The sequence below is a fragment of the Vicugna pacos genome, chromosome 16 (assembly GCF_048564905.1).
Source record: "Vicugna pacos chromosome 16, VicPac4, whole genome shotgun sequence".
NCBI classification, from domain to species: domain Eukaryota; kingdom Metazoa; phylum Chordata; class Mammalia; order Artiodactyla; family Camelidae; genus Vicugna; species Vicugna pacos.
Window position 1 is genome coordinate 34,493,789 of NC_133002.1, and position 24,038 is coordinate 34,517,826.

Below are 24,038 nucleotides of genomic sequence, written 5' to 3' on the forward strand. Positions count from 1 at the left end.
AGAGGGAGGCTTAGATCAAGAAGCCTCTCCACCCACACCCAGGCAGGGAAAGATGCTCTCAACCTCCAACCTACCTCCATTTTCTTGAATAGGCCAAGGGATGAAGCTAGACCTTTTGGTCAGGGCTAGAAGCGGCAGGAGTTGAGGGAGGACAACTTGGGAAAATGGCAGGTAAAGCGACATGCATTAGAAGAGGTAGATTTAGACCAAGTGGCAGGGGACGATTTGGAGAGTAAGTACTTTCTTCCTCTCACCACTCCTTATCCACCCCACCCCACCCCCATCTAACTCCATTTGTGGTAGGCTGTTTAGGAGGGGGGCGTGTCTTGGAGAGGTTTGGGGACCTTAAGTGTGGGGACTGAGACCTATTCTATGCTGAAGTCCGGACAACAAGACTGGAAAGCAGTATAGTTGTCTTGCTTTCCAGGACAGGCCTAGCCTTTGATACATGATGTTAAGTTGTCCATTCTCTGCTGAGGGAACCCCTACCTCATAGTCCAAGCACGTGTATATTTGGAGACAGTGTCTCCAGGGCAGAGAGGCATCCAGTTAATGGGGCAGAAGGGTCGCCATCCTTTTTCGGCTTCGCTATCAGGAAGTCCTACCTTCATCTCACTCTCGGCTATCCTTTTGGAGAGCCAACCTATTTCTATTCCCTGAAACCCCATCCAGACTCTAATACGATCTCCCGAGCCGTCTTTCAACCTTGTCACGGAACCCACCCTAATTCCGGGTTTTTCAGGGTAAAAATGCCCCCTCCACTTCTTTACCCTCCAAACCCCTCCCCATCTTGTCGAGCCCCTCCAGGCTCCGCCCAGCTTGCCCTCCTGGCCACCGCGGCAGCCAATAGCTGAGAAGCTGATTTGCATAGCGGCGAGGGGGAACCGCGAAGGGAAGGGGGAGGGACAAGGCGACCTCCTAAATCAAAGTTGGGAGGCGAGGACTGGGCGGAGGGGCCGCCGGGTGCTGGGCTGGGGCCGGTGCGGGGAGGGGGAGGAGGATGGGGGGGAGGGCGAAGAGGACAGCGGAGCCGGCCGGACACGGACAGCTCTGTCGCTCCCTCCCTCGGCTCATCCTGGAGTCCCCACTTCCCTCCTCCCCTCGCTCTGAGCAGCATCCTCTGCAGACCGTGGGTCCTCACTCCTGGGGTCCTCCTGTTTCCGCGGTTCCGTGTAATTACCTCCTATTACCTGCCAACCCGGGAACTTTCTCTGCCCTCACTCGGGAGTGGGGGGTTGCTTTGCCTGGGGGTTTTCTCCTGGGGTTCACTGGGGGCAGTCTCTAGAGAAGGGTTTAAGGTTCCCAGAGAGACGCCTGCCAGCCTCAGCCTGCCTCCAGCTGGGCTGCCGTCGGGTCTCGGCATCCTCTCTTCCCTTCTCCCCTAACCATGACCGAAATGAGCGAGAAGGAGAACGAACCGGATGACACGGCCACCTACACCTCCCCGGGGACCGTCTCTGCCCTCCAGGAAACCAAGGTAACTTGGGAGGCGCGAGGCCTAGACCCCTACTCAGTGAGCCCCCAGCTGGGGCGCCCTCCTCCCGACACGGTCACGACACTGTGGCCTCCGGTGCTCTGGTGTCACTGTAGGGGGGGGCCCCGTGTGGTCCCTAAGGCTCCATGCGGCGACCCGGTGGCAATGGGTTCTTGACGAGGGGCCACAAGGAGCCCACATCACACAAGCACAACACGCCCTTGCGCGCGTGATGAGCGGACGCGCCGCCGCGACCCTCTGGGGAGGTTGTAACTCGGCTTTGTTGGAGGGAGTCGGTGCAGCGAAGGCGGAGTGAGTGTGTAGCGGTGTGTAGCGGGTGTGGGCCGATGTACGCACCCATGTGTGCATGCGAGGCGCACCCCATCCGTGTCCTCCAGTCTGTAGCTCAGTCTCTTTGCCTGTGTCTCTCTGAAAATGTCTCTACAACCTGTTTGTCTCTGTCTTGGTATATCTGTGTGCGTCTCTCCCGGGTTCTCTCGGCGTCTCTGTGTATTTATCTCTGAGTCTCTCTAGACATCTCTCTCTGAACCATCGCAGTCCTATATTCTCCTCCTCTCAACCAGGTTAGGCTCAGGGACGTGAGGCCGTGGCCCGGGGGGTGCGCAGCTTCCGAGTTCGCGCTGGAGGCTGCGGCAGCGCCGGCCACCCCAGGCGGGGACCGGGGAATGCTGTTGCGGCTCCCTAACGGAAAGGCAGCCCCAACCCCCACCCCGCCAGCGGGATGGGGGCTCGGGTTGTGGGGGAGCAGGTAGAAGCAAAACGAGAAGTCATCGTAATTAATAAATGTCATAATTAACCCTAATTATGTATGATTGTTACTCCTGCGGGAGTCACAATGAATAAATTATTTCCCGAAGAACTCAGGCAGAGCCCAGACTTCTGGCGCTGAAGGGGGTGGGGCGGGTGAGAACACCGCTCATATTCAACACCCCACCACCACCACCTCTAATCAATCTGCTCCCTCCCCAAGTTCTAGGTGCTGACCCGCAGAAGTTCTGCGGGAAGCAACCTGAGCCTGCCTGAGGATGAGAGAGCAGGGACAGTGCTCTCCCTCCCCACACCAACCCCAGGCTTCAGGCCAAGACTACTCTCTCCTTTCCACCCTGGGAAATTGTTCCCACCAGGCTCTTGTTTCCAGATGAGAAGAGGCGCAGCCAGGACCACAAGTGGGTGGGGTCTTTGGATCCCCCCTGGTATCACTAGCTCATCTATAGCTCTTTCCAATGCCCAACTTCCTCCTAATTCTGTCTTGACCACCCCTTAGGATATGAGGTTAATTCGAGGTCAAGGTCATCAGAGGAGTGACCAAAGGAAGATGAGTAGGGCCAGAGTGGATGGAGTCTGGCTGAGGCATCCTAGGTAGGCTTCCCCTCCCTAAGCCAGAGGGACCCGTTGGATTACTATGTCCAAGTCTTCAGATTCACACTTGACCTTCTGCTCCCTTCTAAGGAATAAGACCTCAGGCTCTCAGACCACAGAGTTAACTCCCTCTCAGAGAACCAAGTCTACTGGGAAAGGCATGAAGTGCCAGGGTAGGAGGATATTACTTGGAATATTTGTGACAGCTTCTTTCAAGCAGAGGATCCCAGGAACTGAGCCCCACCCCGAGTTCCAATGCCCCTGACCTTTTCTAGTTGTCTTCTAGTCACCTTGGACAGACATATAAAACCCCTCTGTTTGCTTCTCAGGTGACTGGGGGGCTCCAAGGTCCTGCCCTACTTCCCACAGTACGGCTTGGTCACTCGGCCCCCTCCCTAAGAGCTCTCCGAAAGCAGGCAGGAGTGCTGGGTAGTGCTGCCTCAGCAGGCAGCAGGCTGCAGGCTTGCTGTGTGGGGAGGGGGCGGTCAGGGCCTGGCAGGACTGTATCTCCCTCCTCCCAGCCCAAGGACCATCTCATGCCATCACCTCTGGGTCTGAGCCACGGAGATTGGAGGAGCAGGGAAAGAAGCAGAGTGTATACCTGACCTGGTCCCTCTCTGCCAGGCCAGTTGGAGCCCTGCCCCCTCACCTGTACCTCACCCGTACCTCACCCTTATGAAAGACTCAGTAATAACACAGGCTGGACTGCAGTCTCGGGGGAAAGTCCTCAGGAGGGCAGAGGTGGGCAGAGAGGGAATTCAGACCCACTTGCCAGTCTCCTCCCAACCCCCTACCTAAACTTGTCCCAAAGAAGCTTCTGTCTTCAGACTGTTGTGGTGGAGGAGAAGGCAGGGAAAGGGCTGGTTGCTGCCCACCCAGCTCAGCTTGAGGCTGGTTGCTGGTGCCCATTAGGCAGTGAAGCCAACATTTCAGACTTATTCACCAGTGTGTTTGGGGTCCCCTGGGCATTTCTTGCCAGCCCAAGTCCAGCCTCCTGCCCACCCAAAAGTTGAATATCTCTCCTGCACCCAAGCTACTCAGTGCCCCTCTTAGTGTCAGCATCACCCTCTCTGGGTCCCCATCTCATCTTGCTACATAGGGCCTGCCATCACTCCCTCTGGTGCCATTCTTGGGAAGACTCTGTCGTGCCAGCTCTACTATCTGAGTCAGCTTGTGTCACATCTGCCACCACCTGCCACCAGCTGCCTCATGCTCTCTCATGAGCTGGCGGGAAGTGAGGAGATGCTGTGGGGTATTGAGGAAGGAAGGGACTGTCCAGGGTATGGAGAGATGGGGAGGAAGCAAGCTCTGCCTCCAGGAAGGGATTTAGAATAATAGGCTTGGTGGTCCAGGCTCCAAGCCAGACAAGGCTCCTGGCGCTTTGGGAGGGAATGGGATCCAGGGGGCCAGCATGCCAGGGATTGGGTCTTGGGGCAGTGGGGGCACCAAAAAGATAGCTGGTGAGGAGGTGGGGAAAGGTCTTTTCTGGGAACTAGGAGTCCCAGGAGTAGGAATATCTGGCTAGGCTGAGCCAAAATGAGTTTTGGGTAGCCAAGTCAGATGTCTCTGGAGTGGGCAGGCATTAAGCCATTTGGCAGAGGTGTCCTCATCCTCCCTCCAGCCACAGCCCTTGACATCTGACAGCCACCCCAGATGGCATTCCTTCCCGCTTCTCCACTCTCCTGGGATCTGGGGACTACAACTGAACCAGGGAGCCAAGGCTGCCCTGGTGCTGGGGAACATTCTGTTCCAGAGGCCTCTAGACTCTGCAGAGGTGGCTCTTGGCACTAAGGCCAGAGAGGCGACCAGGAAAGAGCACAGACTGGAGAGTACGGAGGCTTGAAACCTCAACCTGTGAGGATTACTTTGGAAATAATGGCCTCGGGAGAGGGGAACATGATTGATGTCTTCAAATATTTGAAGGACTGATGTGTGTAAGAGGGAGTAGTCCTTTCTGGAGCCAAGGGAGGAACCAGGGCTGATCGGCAGGGAGGCAGGTTTCAGGTCTATATAGGGAAGCACTTTCCAGCGATTGCAGCTGCCCAAAGATGGAATGACTGTCCCAAGAAAGGGTGTGCTTCCTGTCCCAAGAGGTGACCAACAGAGTCAGCAATTCAGAGGGGACATGGCCAGGGCAGTGCAGAGTGGGGACTGCTCTTGGTAGCCAGTCTTTCAAGTCCCTTCTAACCCTAAGTTTCATGACTGACTTGATGGACAAGCCTATGGCACAAATGAGGGGCAGAGGTGAGGGACAAGGCAGGGCCTTCTAGAGCACCGGCCTGCTTCTGGTCACCTGGGCTCTACAGCCAAAGCCACTGGTTCAAGTCCTGACTCTGCTACTTACCACCTGAGGCCTCATGATGAGCGAGTGACTTAACCCCTAATGAGCCTCAGTTCCTCATCTGAAAAGTGGGACAATAATTGTCACCACCTCAGAGAGGCATTCCAGGATTAATGAGATGCTATGTACGATGTGCTAGCTCAGTTCCAGGACTCTGACAGCGACAGCACCTCATATCCAGTTCAGGTTTCTGCTTGGGGGACTTGAGCCCGCATTGCTTAGACAGCATCTAGTCCTGACTCCCTCCTCCTGGATGTGGGGAAGCTGAGGCTCAGAGAGACAACATGAAGTGACTTGCCTTCAGGCAGCAGGTTTCGTTTTGCCCGACCCCTAGTACATCCTCCCAGAGCCCTCTTTCCCATGGCCTCTGGGCAAAGCAGTGGGTGGTTCACTCATCTCTCTGGGCCAGTCAGAGCCCCTAGAACCACCTTTGGTCCATAGAACACATTTGTGCTCTATTGAATTGTCCCTCTGGGCCACCATCTCTGCCCCAAGGCCCAGGCACCTGGGGCCTGGGGCCCTGCTTCTCAGAGACACAAAGAAGCCCAAAGTGCTGTCCAGGAAGCTGGATTTGGAAGGAGCTGGGCAACTCAGCTTGCCAGGCACCCCAGGGCTCTGGCCTTTCAGCGAGCACACCAGGGCCTGCCTTGTGCCCAAACATTTCCCTATCTGCTTCCTCCTCTGTTGTGTGGCCTGCTGACCTCCCCAGGCCTAGAGGGGCCACCACTCCCATTCTTTTGTCGTGATTGCCAAGCTGGCAGCCATGGAACACAGGCTGCCCAGAGTGCCAGCCAGGAACACTAGCCAAGTCTCGCTGCCCAGAGCCAGGCCTCTGGCCCCCTTCTTCTATCACTGGTAGAAAGGAGCAGGCAGGGTAAGGGCTCTCAGCAGGAGGGGAGGGGGGCAAGGGTCTACATGGGGAGGTGCAGAGCTCACTCTGGGCAGAAAAAGGGTGTGTTTGGGTGAGCGGTAGAAAGAACTCTGGCCTCACTGCAGAATCTACCCTGCGCTCCAGAACATGGGCTCCATGTAGGACTCCAGCCACTCTCATCTATCCAATAAACACTAACTGAGCACCTACGAGGTGTTGAGGCCCACTATGGGGATTTGAAGCAACTTTCTCTGCCCTCTAGGGGCTCACAGACTCCTGGAGGAGTGGGAAGTAAGTGACCACATAAATCTGGTTGGAGCTATAATGGAAGTCACTTACTGTGCAGCGGCCCCTGAGGAGGGAGTGGTCCCACCAAATGGAATTCCTGCAGAAGAGATAGCTTCCCAGAGGAGAAAGAGTCACTGGAAACCCTGAAGAAAAAAGCGAGAATTAATTGCCTAAGGCCAGAGAAGAGGACATAAGCTCAGAGATGTACAACACAGAGGAGTTCAAATCCTCACATCTGGGCTAAGGTGGAAGGCATGGGACAGAAGGACAGGTGTGGGCAAATTGCAGTTTCATGGCTGGGACAAGGCCCTTGGCTGGGTCCTGAGGAGCCACGAAAGGGTTTTTGCAGGGTCAGGGATCACCTCCCTGGCAGCTGCACGGAGAACAGGTGGGGATGGGCAAGGTGGGAGCAAAGAGCTCTGACCCCGAAACAGACTGAGTGTGCTGGAGCCTGAGCTGGGGCGGGGCCGTGGCGGTGCTGGGGGGTTGCAGCCCTTCAGCCCTGAAGGTGAGGGTCCAAGGCGACCAGTCCCCCACTCCCTGTTCAAGAACTGGGGACCTGTTGTGTTTTGCTTGGTCCGCAAAGTATTATTTTTTTAACTCAAGTAAATAGTATACCTATTCAATGAAGTTCCTGTACAGCCATAAAAAAGAATGATGAAATACTTTATGTATTGGTATGGAATGGTTTCCAAGATTTACTGTGAAATGAGAAAAGCATGGCGCAGGAGAAATAGTATACTACCATTTCTGCAAAGAAAAAGGGAAATAAAACCTCTTGAATTTGTTTTTATCCAATTTTACATAAAAGTCTAGGTTTCTTTTTAAAAATTGGGAAGCTGCGCAATGCTGGGCTGCCCCCATGGACTAGCCCCAATTGGCTAGAGCAGCGGCTCACTGGCCATCCAGTTTGCCACAGTCCCCACCACTCCTAATTCGGTGCCTGACCGGCGAGACCTCCTTTGCTCCAAGAGATTTCCTGTCTGGCTTCTATGGGCATCTGGGATGGTGATCTACCTTCTGGAACTCAGCAGCCTCTCTCTTAGTGCTTCATCTCTGGTTCTCAGCCTTCAGGCTGCCCCTGGCCAAGGACAGATCTCAGGGAGCTAGCCCCCTCAAGGCTTCCGCCCACAGCCCCTCTTCCCCTCTCAGCTCCAGCGGTTCAAGCGCTCGCTTTCTCTCAAGACCATCCTCCGAAGTAAGAGTGTGGAGAACTTCTTCCTTCGCTCGGGCTCTGAGCTCAAGTGTCCCACCGAGGTGCTCCTGACGCCCCCGACCCCACTGCCCCCTCCCTCTCCACCTCTGGCCTCCACGGAGAGGGGCCTATCCACCCCAGCCCCGTCCCCCTGCCCCATCCCCCGCCCCCTGGCACCACTCAAACCAGTGAGGCTGCACAGCTTCCAAGAACACGTCTTCAAGCGAGCCAGCCCCTGTGAGCTGTGCCACCAGCTCATTGTGGGTAGGTGCCTGGGGTGCTAATGGGAGGGGCCAGAGTGGGGATGGGGAGTGGACTGGAAAACTGCCTGATAAATTGGGCTCTTACACTTCAGGGCCCCCAATCCTGACTGTGCCGCTCCCCCTGGGTGGACACACAAGCACCCTTGGGGGTGGGTGGGGGCCCAGTGTTGCTGTGTTTACTAACAACTCAGGCTTTAGGGCCAGTTCCCACTCTGACCGTGTGGGGGATCAGGCCAGGCCCCCGGCTGGCATGAATATGCTCAACTCCTTGCTTCTCTACACCCCAACCTGCCTTCTTTGCTCCTGGACATTGGATGTAGCCTCTCTTGACCAAACCCTCTTGCCGAACACAAATTCTTCCCAGGAAACTCCAAGCAGGGCTTGCGGTGTAAGACTTGCAAAGCCAGCGTCCACCTCTGGTGCTCCGAGGAGATCTCCCACCAGCAATGCCCAGGCAAGACGGTGAGTGGGGATCATGCGGAGATGGCTGGCTGAGTGTTCCCAGCACTGGCATGTGGGAGAATGAGTGCTCCCTGAAGGCTGGTTCTGCAGGCGGGGTGGTATTTGGGCTTCGGGAAGGCCAGGCTTTCAGAGAGTGTGCTGTGACCTCCCATGCCATCTCTCTGCCCCTCTTACCACAGTCCTCCTCCTTCCGCCGCAACTTCAGCTCCCCTCTCCTGGTGCATAATCCGCCACCAGCCTGTGCCACAAGCAAAGAGTCCTCACCCACGGGTGAGTGTCCACCGTTGCCTCTGATCCCACTGCGATGTGATGAGAGACCCATGTACTCCACAGAAGGGCACCTGAGTCACGCTGGCACTGCCCGCCCTTGGCATTGCTACCACTTCCCTTTTTTGGATGCTCCTGTCCTGTATGTAGAGTTCATTCATTCATTCATCCATCCATCCATCCATCCATCCATCTATCCATCCATCCATTCATCCATCCAACACTTTACTGAGCAGCTACTAAGTGCCAGGGACACTGGTCATGTTCTAGTAAGGGAACTAGACATGAAATAGATAATCACACAAATCATCAGTGAATCATTGTTCGATGAATGCCTGAAACAGAAGGAAAGGAAATAAAGAGAGGATAAAGCAGGCACCAGCCTAATCCACAGAGCCATTGAAGGCATCCAAGAGACTTGAAAGATGGGGAATTAGTCTGAGGATCTGGAGAAGACCACTGTGGGCAGAAGGCAGGCCAGAGAGGAGGGGGCAGAGGGTCAAAAAAAGGAAAACAAGGCTGGAGTCGAGGCAGTGAAAGTGAAGGGGTGAAAGGGGACCATGGGTACAGGAGCTCGGGGTCCATTCTAGGAGTGTTTTTTGACTTTGAAGTCAATTTTTGCATTTTGACAAGAGCATTCTGGCTACTGCATGGATTAGAAGGGCTGCAGTGGAAGCAGGGTGACCAGTTGGGAAGCCAATTGCCGAGAAAGAGTTTAGTAGCTTGGACCAGGCTGGTAGCAGTGGACATAGAGAGAAATGGGCAGACTCTAGACATGTTTTGGAGGTAGGATGAGGTGATGGAGTGAATATGGGCAGTGAGGAGGGCGGGGGTTCCAGGATGCTCCTGGTTTCTGCTTGTGCATCGTGGGAGGACAGGGAGCGCTCACTGTGATGAGAAGACCTGGGAGGGGCAGGTGAGGGGAGAGGCGGAGGTCAGCTAGGCTGAGGTGGGGAGCCAGCGGGGCAGCCAAGGCTGAGATACAGGGCTTCAGGGCAGAGCCAGGCTGACAGCTGGGTGTCCAGCCTTGACCATGGCTATTTGGCAGGGGCCAGCGGGAAGGTGGACCCTGTCTATGAGACCCTGCGCTATGGCACCTCCTTGGCCCTGATGAACCGCTCCAGCTTCAGCAGCACCTCTGAGTCCCCCACACAGAGCCTGGTATGTTGGGCATCAAAGGGGAGCCTTGGGGGCAGGGGTCTCTGAGGGTGGGGGTCAAGGGTCTGAGCCCTCCCTTCTCTGTGTCCCCAGAGCGAGCGGGATGAGCTGACCGAGGATGGGGAAGGCAGCATCCGCAGTTCAGAGGAGTGCCCTGGTGACAGCGGTGAGTGGGGTTGGGGACCAGGGGCAGGAATGGAACACAGCGCGGGCCGCTACCCGCTGCCTCACACCCCGGCCCCACCCTGCCATCTCCAGTATTCACAGCCCCGGCTGAGAGCGAAGGGTCAGGACCAGAGGAGAAGAGCCCTGGACAGCAGGTGAGGCAATGTTGGCACCGAGCATTGACAGGCCAGGTGGGAAAGGGATGTCGCTTCTTCCTGTCACTGATCCCTAGGTGGGTGAGAGTGTGGTGAGCAGGAGTATCACCGCTCCTTCATTTACCCTCAGCCTACAGGGATGGGCAGTGCCAGGGAGAGCAGGCAAGGGAGGCAGGAGCATTACTCCTGCCACCACTGACCCAATGTCTATTTCAACAGCTCTGATTTCCCCAAGGGTGGGCAGTGCCAGGGTGTGGCGGGCAGAGGAGGATCACCCTTCTCTGTCCGTTGCCCGGTCCCTTCAGGGCCGTGTGAGCACAGCAGATAGGAGAGTCTGACCTCTTGCTCTCATTGACCCAAGAGCACTGTGTCCCACCTCCCAGCCCCCAGGGTAGGCAAGGTCAGGGCAAGGGGACAGCGGGAGAGTGAGAAAGGTGTCACCCTCCCATCAATGATCCAGAGCTTTCCCACAGCCCCCCAGGCCCCCGCTACGGAAGGATGTGGGGCCCATGTACTCCTACGTCGCGCTCTACAAGTTTCTGCCCCAGGAGAACAATGATCTGGCTTTGCAGTAAGTCCTCCTGTGGCCCAGCCCCACCCGGCAGCTGCCTGGCTCCAACCTCAAGGCTCTGTGCTCCCAGACCTTGGAACATGAGTGTGAAGGGGACCTTCATGAACCTTCTCCTGGCATGCTTGAGGCTCCTGAGCCCAAAGAGGAGACAGAAGTGTCAGAGTCCAAGAGGGATTAGTACTGATGTCATGTCTCCTGTCCCCTGCCCAGCCTCTGTCCTGGAGAGTGTCTGCCACACCTGTGATCACATAGGGTCCTCCGAGGGCATCAAGGATCCTCCCCCAGCCGAGGGGGGCATGCAGGGGGTGGGGGGGCCTAGGACTACTGGGATACAGAGCGGGCAGCTCCCTCCTGCCCCATATGCTACCCCAGCTCTCTCCTCCCAGGCCTGGAGATCGGATCATGCTGGTGGATGACTCGAACGAGGACTGGTGGAAGGTGACTTGGCAGGGTGGGAGCGAAGGGTGGGGAGTGGCAGGCACCTCACTAGCCCCCACCCACATAGGGCACTGCCCCGCCTTCTCTCCGACCCCAAAGACCTCCTCTCCTTTCTCCACCAGCCCTAGCCAGGCCTAGGCCCACCCCTCAGGCCTTGCTCTCTCTTTGCCCCTCCCCGCCAGGCTTGTCCCTCTGCCCACCTTGTGCCCTGCCCAGCCCAGAAGCCACCGGACTAGCGGCTCGGAAAGACAGAGCCCACGATCAGGAGGATGATGGCATTGGCTCCCAGGGCATTGGGTCTAGAGAAAGCAGTGGGGGTTGGGGTGTCACGGGTGCTCATTGCCGGCCTCATCCCCAGGGCAAGATTGGTGACCGGGTTGGCTTCTTCCCAGCCAATTTTGTGCAGCGGGTGAGGCCGGGAGAGAACGTTTGGCGCTGCTGCCAACCCTTCTCCGGGAACAAGGAACAAGGCTACATGAGCCTCAAGGAGAACCAGGTGAGGGCCTGGGCCCTGCAGCGGCTGGAGTGGGGTGCGTGGGAGAGAGGTGGGCAGGGGTGTGGGCAAGCGCGCTGTAGAAGGATACTTGCAGCCTGGTAGCAGGAGGGAAGGCAGGTTAGAAGCAGTGGGACTGCAGGGCCCTCCTGTCATCTCCTGCTGGGAATTGGGGCTGGTGGCCACCACTGGCAGGGGGCGGAGTTATGTTAGAGACAGTTGGGGGAGGAGCTAAAGGCTCGGGTCTGAATGCTGGCTCTGCCTTTGAGCTGTTAACCTTGGGCAAGTCCTTTTCTCCCTGTTACCTCCTGGATGAAATGGGAGTCTCGCTGTACAATAGACCAGCTGCTCTCAAAGGTCAGCCCCAAAGTGCTGCTTGGTGTCTGCTGATGGCCTGGTCAGGCTGCTGCCCCTTGTACCCTCGTGAGTTCTGCTCCCATCAGCCCAGTTTCAGCCACATCTGATGCTGGTCCCACATTATCCCCTGGGATAGGCCCCCTGGGAGACATCAGCAGGACTCAGGGCCAGGGATGCAGGCAGTGCCAGGCTTCAGCTGTGTCTCTCTGGCTCAGATCTGTGTGGGCGTGGGCAGGACCAAGGATGCTGACGGCTTCATCCGCGTCAGCAGTGGCAAGAAACGGGGCCTGGTGCCAGCCGACGCCCTGACCGAGATCTGAGAGGAGCCACGAGAACCCAGATGCCACCCCTGCCTGTGCCCGGTCCTCGCTTCTGGCCCCAGGAGGGGAGCAGGCATCTGCCCACACTCTTCCTCCCTCCTTCTCTCCTCAGGGCCACTCACCATGGCTTGGGAGCCTTCTGCACTGAGGAATGTTTTATTTCTTGGGCCCTAGGGTGCCCTGAGGAGGTTGCTGCTCTGAGATTTGGGGGCAGAGAGGAAGAAAAAGTGGGAGGGAATGCGAAGTTTCTAGTAGCTCCACCCAGAGCCCAGGGACTGCCAGTCCAGTTGCCATGCTGAATTCAGCCCTGAGAAGAAGTTCCCAGGGAACTTCTCTGCTGCCTCTTCCAGCGCCTTCCCACGCCACACCCTCACCACTCTGCATGCCTGATGGCTCCCCTCTCCTCACAGAGCCTCTGCTCGGGTCTCTCTGTGTGTGACCTTGCAGCTGCCCCTTTGGAAGTGGGACCTCGGGAAGGTGCTTCCCGGGTCCCTTAGCCCTCCACCTTCAGTGGGGAGGAAATTCGGGACATCTTGAGTCCACCTCCTGGCCTCACCACCTCTGTCACTCCATCACTTCTCAGGAAAGTTCTGCAGTTCTCTCTCCCATTACTTGAAACCTAGGTGGACAGAGGAGGGGAGGGCTGAGGTCTGGCAAGGGTATGGCACAGAGACTGCCCCCTCAAGGAGGAGAGTCACCACAGAGCAGCCTCACCCTACTGTTGTTAGCTGGAAAAGGACACCCAAGAGCAGCCTGAACACAGAAACCCAACTGAGAATGAAAAACTGGCCCATGCCCGGTCAGAACAACCCCCATGTCACTGTCAGGACACTAAAAGCCCCCAGTGGCGGGACTGACCACCTGGGAAGGCCGTACTACTCAGTTTCTGTCGGAGTTGAGGGGGCCCCTGCCCACCCCAGGAGTGCCACCCTCAGGGCTGACCTCGCAATGGCCCTCCCTCACCCCTCCCTTCGGCCTTTGCAGGGGACAGGGCTGCTCTTTCAGGGGTCCCTTTTCTAGCTGTATCTGCTCCCTCTCCCAGGACACAGATCCCTGGGAGGAAGAGAGAGTGGGAGACAGATAAAGAATTCTGTTTGGCCACCAGGAAAGGAAGAGAGTAGGCACCTTCGGGGGATGGGGACACACAAAGAGGACCCCTCCCTTGCAGGTTGCTTTTCTCTGGTACCAACCTCTCTCTCCCCAAGCTCAGAGCCTCCTCTTGTGCCCTTGATCATGCCAGCCAATGCCACCCCCATCCTGGGCACAGTCATACGTCCTCCCACCCACTGCCCCCTGCCCTACTTCTCCCTCGCAGAGGGGGGCTTAAGCCACACTGCCCTGTTTGCTGCCATGAGGCCCCTCCCCCAGCAATATCCCAGGGGCGGGCCCAGTGCCCACTGTACATGAGGCTGCATGATGGGTCTGCTGGGGCATTGCTGAGCCCCCAGGCCCCTAATTAAATGTTTCTTGTCCCAACCTGCCTGCTCTGTGTATCTATGTATCTGTTTGGGCTAGAGGAAGGGAAGGGGCAGGGAGTCGGCAGGGCTGGAGGTGCTCCCATAAGGTGGGAGAGTGTGCTCATCTCTGAGAGGAGGGATGCTGGGGCTGGGGCCAGCGGTAACAACGAAACCTCCTTCTCCCCGCATGCCGCCTCGCTCCCTACCACCCAAGCAGCCTGATCCAGGCTGGATCTGGGTTTGAGAGAAGGGGCTGGGGAGAGCCAGCGGGGAGAATGACGTGTAAAGGCCCTGAGGAAGAGGGGGAGGAGACTTGGGGGGTGCGGAAGGGAGAGAGAGTGGGACTGCGGTCACTTTCTGGTTGGATGCTCACCTGCGTTGGGCAGGGGGCGGACACACATCTCCCCGTCTGGACCGTTGCTACCCACCCAGAGGTGCCCTCTGAGACCAGCCGTGCCCGGGATCTGGGGGGCTCAATACCCACCCGAGATCAGCCTCTTCCCCGCAGCCCCTTAAGCCCGAGACAGATAGGCTGGCGGCAAAGACAGCTGCGGACACTGGGCCTCAGGTGACTCAGTCACACCCGTCATCAGGAGCCTGGCACAAGGGGCCGGCGGTGGCGCCCCTCCCGCAGCAGTGCCCGCCGCCCACCTGCTCCGGCAGAGCTGTCTCTTTCCCCTCCGCCCGCCCAGCCGCGTCATCCCCACCGCGAGCACGTCCTGTGCTATTTATAGGCAGAGAGGAGAGCTGAGGGAGAGAGAGGCGGGCTGCGGGGGTGCTAGGGCAGCACGGTGCTGCCAGAATCCAGAGGGAGTGGGGGCCTGCTGCTTCGGAAGGGCATCCACCTGGTTTTGCCTTCCAGCCCCCAACCCCCAAATCAAGGTAGGCCAGATGGGACCAGACCCTGGGTCCCCCGCTGAGCTTTCTTTGGGCCCCGTCATCTAGGGAAGACCCTAGAGCTTGTGGGGGGGAGGCAGGAGGAAGGTGATCCCCCTTCCTAGGACCCCTGATGGTGGGAGTGGATAAAGGGTCACAAACCCTGTCCAAAGGCTTCAAGAGAGGGAAACTCACACAAATAGGCACCCACTGTGACCCCAGGATCATGCCAGGACCTTGATTTTATTTTATCCTCTAACTACCCAGTGAGGAAACTGGTGGCAGCCACTTTTCACAGATAAGAAACTGAGGCACAGAGATATTAGGTGGCTTGCCCATGATCATTCAGATTATCCAGCCCAAACTTGCCCTTTTTATACGAGGAGAATCTGAAGCCCAGAGTAGACTAGAAACTTGCCCAAGGTCATCCAGTAAGTTAGTAGTCAAGTTGGTTTCAGAAATTATATCTCTTGCCTCCCAGTTCAGCTCTTCCCCCCACCTGATCCTGGGTCCCTCAGTGCCTTAAACCAGGAAGATGGAAACAGAGACACCTTGAGGTGCTGGGCCAGGGGCTCCTGGGGCTTAGATCCCACCCCATTGGAGAGAGTGAGAGCTTTTCAGCCAAACCTTCTGCACACTCACTTGTGTCTGCCCCAGCCGGCAGCTGGCCTGGACCCCCACCTCCTTCCCAGCCCATTTGCCGCACTGCTGAGCACAGCAGCTTTTTCGGGTGGCTGAACCACTGACAGCATGCTCACAGCCTGGGGGCTGGGAACAGCTGGTGCTCCCCCTGTAGCCTCTGCCCTCATCCGTGTCCACTCTGGGGGTGGCAGGAGCAGCAACACTGTTGGCCAGGGGCAGAGGATGCCCAGCAACCTGCTGGAGGTGCTAACCCACCATTTGGCTCTGTTGCCTGACCCGCACGTGCCCTCTATTCCCCCACCTCAGCCTGAGCTTAACCCGGCATGTATGGTGTGGGGATTAAGGTTATCTAGGCTTACAGGAGATGGCAAAAGAGGGGGAGTCTGGGGACCAGAGACTAGAGGCCTAAAAGGACAGAGAGATGGATACCAGATGTAGGAGGTCTTGGGGGAGACACACTCACTGTGGGGGAAGTGAGACCCTCTGTGAAACTCCACTCATCTTGCTAGCACCATTCCCTTTGACTTCTTCAGCCTTCTTTACTGCCCACCATTCTTTTTTTGTTCTTTTAGTTTTTTTCTTTGGGGTGGGGGTTAGGTTTATTTATTTATTATTATTTTTTAAAGTTTAATTTTTTTTAATGGGGGTGCTGGGGATTGAACCCAGGACCTCATACATGCTAAGCCTGTGCTCTACCACTGAGCTATACCCTCCCCATCTTCACTATTCTTACTGCCCTCTCCTCTGTGCTTGAGACAGGCTGGGGGCATCTGCCGGACGAGTGCAAGGAAGGCAGTGTGTACTTCCAGCCTCAGCCCTCCCTGTGCTTTCGGGAAGCCGGCCTAGGTGGTCCCTGTCTCAGCCTCAGAGAGTGCACCAGGAAGGGGGCCCAAGACTCTGCACCCCTTCTCCAGCTCATGGCCCTGCAGCAGCAGCTGTGGTTTGTACCTCCATTGCAGCCCACTCTGAGTCTCATCCTCCCAAGTCTGGAGGAATCGAAGGCGGGTGCCAGTGTTCGTGCAACACTGGGCTTCTAGGGAGTCACCGGCCCCTCTGGACCTCAGTTTCCTCCTCCAGAAATGGTGTTGGACTTGCCTGGGGAGCCTTTACCTGGGGGCCATGAACCCCTTTAAAAGGTATGCAAAATTATATGATGGGACCAGTTGCATGTTCTTGAGAGAATGGACATATCTTTTCATTAGAAATTCACCAGGCTCCAGGACCTGGAAGAGACCTAGCAGTTGTAAGGGGCCGCTCCCAGGCACTGCCCTGGGAAGGGGTTAGAGGACCCTGACGGAAAGAGGTAACTTGGGGCCAGGGGTGAGCTTCAAAAAGAGGTGACTGAACCTAAGGCTTCCCAAGAAATAGGTTCCTACAACCTGATACTTCCCTGCCATTCCAGCCTCCCTCCAATACCCCCTAAAAGTGAGGCAGTTTCCTTCACCTTCAGTTACCTGTGAGGGAACAGCGCCATCTCCTGGTCCACCATGGAATCTGTTTTATGTGCTGTAGGCTCAGGAATCCCAGTGAGGGTCTCTTGCTTGAGTATCTTACTCTCCTTCTGGTCATCCCTCTACTGCCTGGATGGGGTGGAGGTGGGCAGCCTTCAGTGCCCTTCCTCCTCTGGTCTGGGCCTGGGAAGGAGGTGTCTCACGTTCCAAGCCTGGCCAAGGCCCCTCCTCTTCTAGGCCACGGCGCCCCCATGTGGAATGGCAAAGGATGAGAATATATTCTCATTCTCAAAGGATATATTATGCACAGGTGGCTACAGTGGCAACAGGGAGCCTGAAATCAGTTTTCTTAGCCCAGGCTCACTGATATGCTGGAGATTGTCTGGGTATTTCTGTCTGGACTTCCCTGATTTGGGCTACCCACCTCCCCACCCTGTCCAGACTGGACGAGGGCATTGCAGACAGAGCTAGGGAGAAGTCCACTGCCCCCAAGGCCACTTTAGCCCTGCCTTTCTCACACAAGTGTAAGTGGGAACATCAGCCCGGCACACGCCCTGAAGGTTCCCTACTGGCCTTCCTGTTTTACTGCCCGCAAACAAGAATTCCTCTTGAGAAGTGTGGAGGGCAGGGAGGTAACCAGGACGGGCACATCAGTTCTTGCTGTGCAACTTTCCTCCCCAACCCGACCTCTCACCTGAGCTGGCACTCCTGTATTGGCACTGGCTGATTGACTCCTTCGCCCTGGACACCTGTCCCCCAAACTGCCACCCACTTGCTCTTCTAGCCATTCTCACCCCGACTGGTCCTGTCTCCTGATCACCGAAGGGGATCTCCTGCTCAGTCCTCCAAAGCTCGAGGCCTGGGGAGCATGCCAGACTTCTTCCTCAGCCTCCACGGTCAATGTCCATAAAGTAGTATTTTACTTACCCGCCACCCCCAACAATGCACTTGGCTCAGGCAGAACAGGTGACTCCCAACACTTTTTCTCATCTGCAAAATGGAGAAGCTGATACCCGACTTTACAATGTGGTGACATTAGAGAATCAATGAAAGTCAATGTAAACTGCTTCACACTACTTGGCTCACAGAACAGTTTACTGAAAAATGTATTGGCAGTTATTACTACCAGGTAAGTGGCGAAATAAAACCTCATTTGTAAAAGGGAGTATAAATTAAGCAACTCAAAATGGCTGTGACAAGTGCGTACATTATGTGCCTTTACTCCCATTTCTGAGAAAGCTAAAGGAAAAAGCTTTAGACCATTTGTGATAGCTTTAACCAACAAAAACAAACAGAAGCTTTGATAGGATAGGGAAGAAAAAAAGACTAGCAACAGAAACTGGAATGCTCAGAAAGACAGCTTGTTGTATCTCAGTAAGGCTGTCTAAATCAGACAGCTTAGGTAGTTGGCAGTCCAGACATCATAGCCTCTGGACTGGCGGTGGTTCAATTTCCCACTGCCCTGGAGTTCCAAGGCAGTAGATTTCAACCTTGGATCTAAGGGCAGTTGAGAAGTGTAAGCATATTATTTTGTTTTTTTTAAAACTATGTGAGAATTCAAGTCACAACTACCGGTTCCGAACCAACATTTGAGACCACATCCAAGGTGCCACTCATACCCTGCTGTAAAGGGCAGTGTCCAAGGTGCCACTCATGCCCTGCTGTAAAGGGCAGTGTCCAAGGTGCCACTCATACCCTGCTGCAAAGGGCAGTTTTGAAGCACAATATCTGAGGCTTGGATAGAAGCCACTCTTTCCCTCCCCTCAAAATAGACCCCACACCCCTTGCTTGGATGGAGGGGCATGAGCCTGTAACCCAGTCCTCAGTTCTTGCCCTGTAAATAATGAAGATCCACCAAGCAGCCAACAACTTTGGAAACAGATAAAGACTTGTTTTATTGAATGAGTGATCCATGTAATTGCCAAGGCCACTATGTACAGACAAGAGGAGGAGAAGTTTATTTCTTGGTCTCTTCCTCCTTGGACAGAGTCTTGATGATCTCCTCCTTCTTGGCCTGGAGCCGCTCTTCACGGCGCTTCCGTGCTTCCTTGGTCTTAGACCTGCGGGCCTCGGCCTGGTCACTGGGTGATGGAAGAGAGAAGATGGGTAAGTTGCTGGGGAGACAGAAGCACACGCCCAGAACCCTTTGAACCTAGTTAGCTCGGAAAGCTGCTAGGGACACCAACAGCTCCTGCTTTAATTTACTGCCAGTCCCTACACCACCCAGACATAGATGGTAGGTGGTGTGCAGATGTGTACAGGACAAAGGAGCATATACCTCTAACAGCTGTACTGTGGAGAGACTGCACGTAAGTCAAGATTAGACACTAGCACTTTTTCAGTGTCTCAGGAGAACCTTCATAATAAAGGTCAAAGAACCTGCCCGTGACAGAGGCCAATTCCTGAAGAAACTTACGCCAGAAGCTTCTTGCGAGCCTTGTCTGCTTTTAGCTTGTGGATGTGTTCCATGAGAATCCGCTTGTTTTTGAACACGTTACCTTTCACTTTCAGGTATAGGCTGTGATACCTGCAGGGTACAAGGCGTAGAGGTTCTGGTCAGCTGTGGGATCAACAGAGGTTGGCCCCTGGAATCTGTTCCTCTATACAAGGTCCCTAAGCACGTAGGGTTCCTTTCCCCCTTCCCCTTGCTGCAGGGACTACTTTCCTCCCTCCCCAAGGCCAATGAGACAGTTTGTGCAAAGCAGCAACAGGTCTTGGTGGGCCCAAGGTACTTACATGTGACGGTCAATCTTCTTAGATTCACGGTACCTTCTGAGCAGCCGGCGCAGAATTCTCATCCTCCTCATCCAGGTTACCTTCTCAGGCATTCGAGCATTGGCAGTACCCTTTCGCTTTCCTGCGAGGAGGATGAGTCAGGCCCACTGTAGTGCGTCTGGGTTACTAGAGCCAGGTGGTTGGTCACAACAATAGCTACCAATTTCTCACTTTATAATTCACTGGGTCATATGCCAAGTGTTGTACTTCATTTTAAGTAGCATTATCTCCGTTTTCTAGATGATGATCCCAAGTATTTAATTTCTTTCATTTCCTCATTTTTAAGGAAGCACAAACAAGGCAATTACTCCCCGTTCACTTCACGCAGAATGCAGATGACAGAAGGATCCTGAATGTATCTCAGTCTAGACATAAGCACCTACTCTAAGTCTTAGAGAAAGGGGAAGAACACACTTACCTATGCCCATATGCCTGCCCTTCCGGCGGGCTAAGGTGTTTTTCCGGCATCGAGCCCGGGAATGGACAGTCACAGGCTTTCGGATGATCAACCCATCTTTGATCAGCTTCCGGATCTGCTGACCTGGGAAAACATAATGCACCTGGTCAGTTAGCTGGGGCTTAGCCCCAAGAACACCAGTCACAGTTGAGTTCAAATAGGACAGGCCAGAGAGACAGTGCTCATATTCTGTTTTCAAAAAATGGCAGAAAGTGGTGTTTCACAGCACATTCTCTCTTTATCCACTAACTCTCCTATACCACTCTCCTTGACTATAAATTCCCACTTGCCCAGGCTCTATTCGGATTTGAGCCCAATCTCCCTTCCCAACTGTAAAAATCCCATTGTACTGGTCCCCATTAATTATTACAGTGATCCTGAATGAAGTCTGCCTTACCATCTTTAACAAATGTCACTGAATACTTTTTCCCCCTGTAACAGTATTATACGGAAGTAACGTGGGCATATCAATGTTATCTGCAGGACTGACATCTGAATAATTATATGCCAACAGGAATTTACTAAAGCCTGAGGCCCCAGGTCTTCCCACTTCATCATTTCTTTGGCCATTTCAACTCCCAAGTCCCTGAACTACCTTTTCATAAATCCTTCACACAGCTGTAAAACAAAACATCCACTCTAGTAATAACTATTATGACTCCTCCATTTTATAAGACCCCCCCCAGACTATGAGTTCTCCTAGGTTCAAGAGCCAACACAATTGTGCCATCTTCCATCTCATAAAGGATGAGAAAGGGATACGGTGAAGAAAGGACAAAGATGCCAACTTACGGGAGTTGGCGTTGGCGATTTCATTGGTCTCATTGGGGTCCAACCATACTTTTTTCTTGCCACAGCGGAGGACACTGGAGGCAAGCCTCTTCTGAAGCCTGAGCATACTGTGACAAACAGAAAACACTATCAGGACCTGGAAGCCACTCCTGGGAAAGAATGAACACAACCAGCAAGATCTGCCCTCCAAAGTTTCCCAACATTGTAAAACCTGCAGGAAAACTGGAGGAAAGTGGACGTGTATATGTATGTAATACTAGGGTCAAACACACCCCCCACCTTTCTGCCGCCCACAACCTACCGCTAGATTAAGAACTTTTCCTTTATGAAGATCTTTGTTAAAGCTGTGGCTATGCCTTCCTGTAGGGGCAACTGCCCACCCAGGGATGAAGACAAAGTCTAAACCAAGTCTTAACTCTGGAAAATGGGACTAACGGATAAAACTGGAATAAGAGGAGGCTTACGCACTTTCTGGTATTCAGTTCAAAAAAGTGTTTAAAGAATCCCAAATAATTTAAAAAAAAAGTGAAGGAAAAAAGTGGCCGGTGGACCTGATTTGCTAGTCTAGCTATTTGTTTCGTTTTCCTCGTCTTATCACAGTAGTAAACTAGCCTTAAATATTTTCTTATAATAGGTCTATGGGGCAGAAGGCTTCAAAGTGCTAGAGATCACCACACTCTAGGCAGTAGGAAGCCTGGGGCCTACGTAAGGCCTGTCCTCCTTCTCATGGAAGCAGAGATAGGCTCGGATCCATAACTCAGCCCAGCAAGTAAGGGGACCACCGCCCAGTCCCCGCCGCCGCCTTTCCTCTGCCCGCGTGAGAAGTCCAGGATACGTGTGGGTCCAGGGATCCTATCCTCCCCCGGCGTACATTTCCCGAGACGCTCCCCCACCCCCACCCCCACACTCTGAAGCCAGGTACTAGTGTGCTCCGGCCGACCGCTAGCTCCGGGGCCAGTCGCTTCAGGGTCATCTCCACCTCACCTCTCCCACCCCGGGCCGCAGTTTTGAGCCGCACAGTCCCCCAACAACGGGAATCAAACAATATCGGAGACGCCAGCGGCCTTACCTCATGGCTGCGGCCGCAGCGCCGAAAGGAAAGAATTCGCTCTCGCCAGTCTCCTCCCATTATCTGTGAAGGGGAGAGCCCATCCTCCGCTCCGCTTTCGCCCGTATTCCTTTCCGGTCCTTTCATCTTCTGAGACCCTAAACTTACTTATATCTTCTGTAAAGACCCAGGATAATGGAAGATAAATATCAGGAATGGGTTTTAAACTTAAAAACAAAGAAAATGTACCCCTTCGGTAGGGGAAAGTGGTATAGTCCGACTTCCTATTAGGCATGCGCAGCAAGGATGCCTGATCACGTGGGTAGTGGAAGCCGGAAGTCCACTTGTTTGCGCAGGCGGGATGAAGGAGTTTTGCTAGAGTGGCCTACTCTTCGCAGGCTTTCTGGATTCGCTGGATTTATTAGCGGGAAAAAAAAGTAATAATAAAGAAAGAATAATCAGGGCAGATATCGGACAAAAGCAGTCTTCTATTCACTCTCCCAGAAATTGGGAGCTCCTGGAGCGCAGACTAGCTCACGAAACACGTTTGTTTTTGAGCCACTGTGGTCCTTAATCTATTTATGCCTCAGTTTCCTCTTCTGTATAGTGTCCCTAATTCTAATATATCCGAAGTCAAGTTGTGAAACATCACGAGTTAACCTTTGCAACTTGCAAAGGATGGTATTAAGACAAGCTCCTTGGTGGCAGGAACTAGTTTTTGTTTTTGTTTTTACTTATGCTGTACTACAGTGGCCATGGAGCTTTACACATAGAAAGCACTTAGAGAAATAGTGAATGAATAGTTGTGGAAGTCTGAAAAAAAAAATCGAATGAGAGGACCTGTCATAATTCATTCCTCCTGCTCTGGAGTACCCAATACAAAAACCCAAGGAGAATATTCTGGGGTCCAAGAAACCTAGATCTTGAGTTGTGACTCCAAATCTTTGCTTCGCTCCAGCTGATAACCCCGTATCTATCATCTGACTTTCCTGGCTGCTAAATAGAGCTGAGAAGGAAAAAAAAAAAAAAAAGGAAAGGAAGCAAAATTTATGCCATTTGCTCACAACGCAATTAGTATGGAAAACCCAGGTCTTTCTGACTACAGAACCCATGCATTCTCTGTCAAACCAGGCTCTCTTATGCCCAAGTGGAAGATGAGAGTCCTCCTCAGGTTGGGTCTGTTCATGGAACAATACTAATGAGCTTCATCTTCATTCTCAAAGTGATGTGATCAGAGAAATGGCTTAGGCTGGGCATCACTTGTTGCAGAACCCAGGGTGAGGAGTGTATTCCCTCCAGCAGAACGCAGAAGGTTGGCTTATTTTAGGGTCACAGAACCTGGCCAAATTTTCTCCATTCTACTCATCTCTTCTCTTTGTGGAGCAGGGGAAGGGGTAGAGTAAAGAGGTAACCGGTCCTCCCGTCCTGACTGACCGCTGTACAGCACCTTACAGCATCTCCAAACACCCTAGCTATCTATCATTTCATCTTCCCAATAATCCCAGGTAACAAAGACACCACAGTACCAACAATCCCATTTTACAGGAGAGTTGTACTGATTTGTCCAGGGGCACACCACCGGAAAGATCCTGAGCTAAACTGGCACTAAGGTCTCTTGCCGAATCCCCTGCTCTTTTTCTCTCCACAGATCATGGTGGGGTCAAGGTCTTGGATATCTGTCCCCACAACAGGATAAAGGGGGAGCAATGCAGGTCAAAGTTCTTTAGATATGATTTTAGCCAGTCTCCCCTGCCTCGGCTCCACATTTCTTCCTCCTTTTCCCTCTCTCTTCCGAGGAGCACAGATCTCAACCGGGCCCACTCCTGGCCTTTTGGAAGGGTCTGGGGTCTGGCGGGTATTAGCAAGGGCAATACGCTGCCAGCGAGGGAGGAGCCTTTCTGTTGGTTCAAGGCAGCCTGGGCTCACAATAGGGAGAAAGGAGTTAAAGCCGGGTTCCAGGATCACCAGGGCCGGGAAGTTCCGGTGGCCCACGCTGGGGTGGAATGGGAAGACCGGCTAAGAAGAGCGGTTTGGGACGGAAGAGGGGGGCGGTACCAGCCATGCTAATCTGCGCTTCAGCTCCATCGGTGTTTGGCATCCACTGGTAAACCGCACCCCCGACCCCTCGCTCTCAGGGCCTTGGCCAGTTTCTAATCCCCCCAAAGTGGGCCATCCTCACACTAGGCCAGTCTGAGGCCAGCTCTCGCCGGGAGGGGTGTGCGTCCTCCCACCGCCCTCCCATTGTCTGTGCGGAACTGGCGAAGGGGCTGCGAGGGGCGGGGCCGGGGCGGGCGGAGGGAGGGAGGGAGGGAGGGGCGGGTGGGAGCGGAGGGGGCGGGGGG

General features: G+C 54.5%; 2 protein-coding genes across 4 annotated transcripts; one reads left to right on the plus strand and one right to left on the minus strand.

Annotated features, from left to right (window-relative positions):
* The first annotated feature begins 1,008 nt into the window (after positions 1-1,008).
* On the plus strand, positions 1,009-13,674 carry STAC2 (SH3 and cysteine rich domain 2). Of its 2 annotated transcripts, none has more exons than XM_015247939.3 (11): positions 1,009-1,477; positions 7,507-7,813; positions 8,177-8,274; positions 8,454-8,544; positions 9,590-9,702; positions 9,793-9,865; positions 9,958-10,019; positions 10,493-10,590; positions 10,977-11,028; positions 11,387-11,524; positions 12,094-13,674. In XM_015247939.3, the coding sequence occupies exons 1-11, from the start codon at positions 1,388-1,390 to the stop codon at positions 12,196-12,198; spliced, it is 1,227 nt and encodes a 408-aa protein (XP_015103425.1). In that variant the 5' UTR covers positions 1,009-1,387; the 3' UTR covers positions 12,199-13,674. The 2 variants fall into 2 exon arrangements, with proteins under 2 accessions (XP_015103425.1, XP_072794911.1); XM_072938810.1 differs by having other exon boundaries at positions 7,507-7,611; positions 8,191-8,274.
* A 4,826-nt stretch (positions 13,675-18,500) lies between these two features.
* RPL19 (ribosomal protein L19) lies at positions 18,501-21,812 on the minus strand. Of its 2 annotated transcripts, none has more exons than XM_006214237.4 (6): positions 21,718-21,812; positions 20,649-20,755; positions 19,818-19,940; positions 19,361-19,481; positions 19,041-19,151; positions 18,501-18,705 (listed from the first exon to the last, which is right to left on the minus strand). In XM_006214237.4, the coding sequence occupies exons 1-6, from the start codon at positions 21,720-21,722 to the stop codon at positions 18,582-18,584; spliced, it is 591 nt and encodes a 196-aa protein (XP_006214299.1). In that variant the 5' UTR covers positions 21,723-21,812; the 3' UTR covers positions 18,501-18,581. The 2 variants fall into 2 exon arrangements, with proteins under 2 accessions (XP_006214299.1, XP_072794912.1); XM_072938811.1 differs by lacking the exon at positions 21,718-21,812 and adding an exon at positions 21,633-21,655.
* Between the last annotated feature and the right edge of the window lie 2,226 nt (positions 21,813-24,038).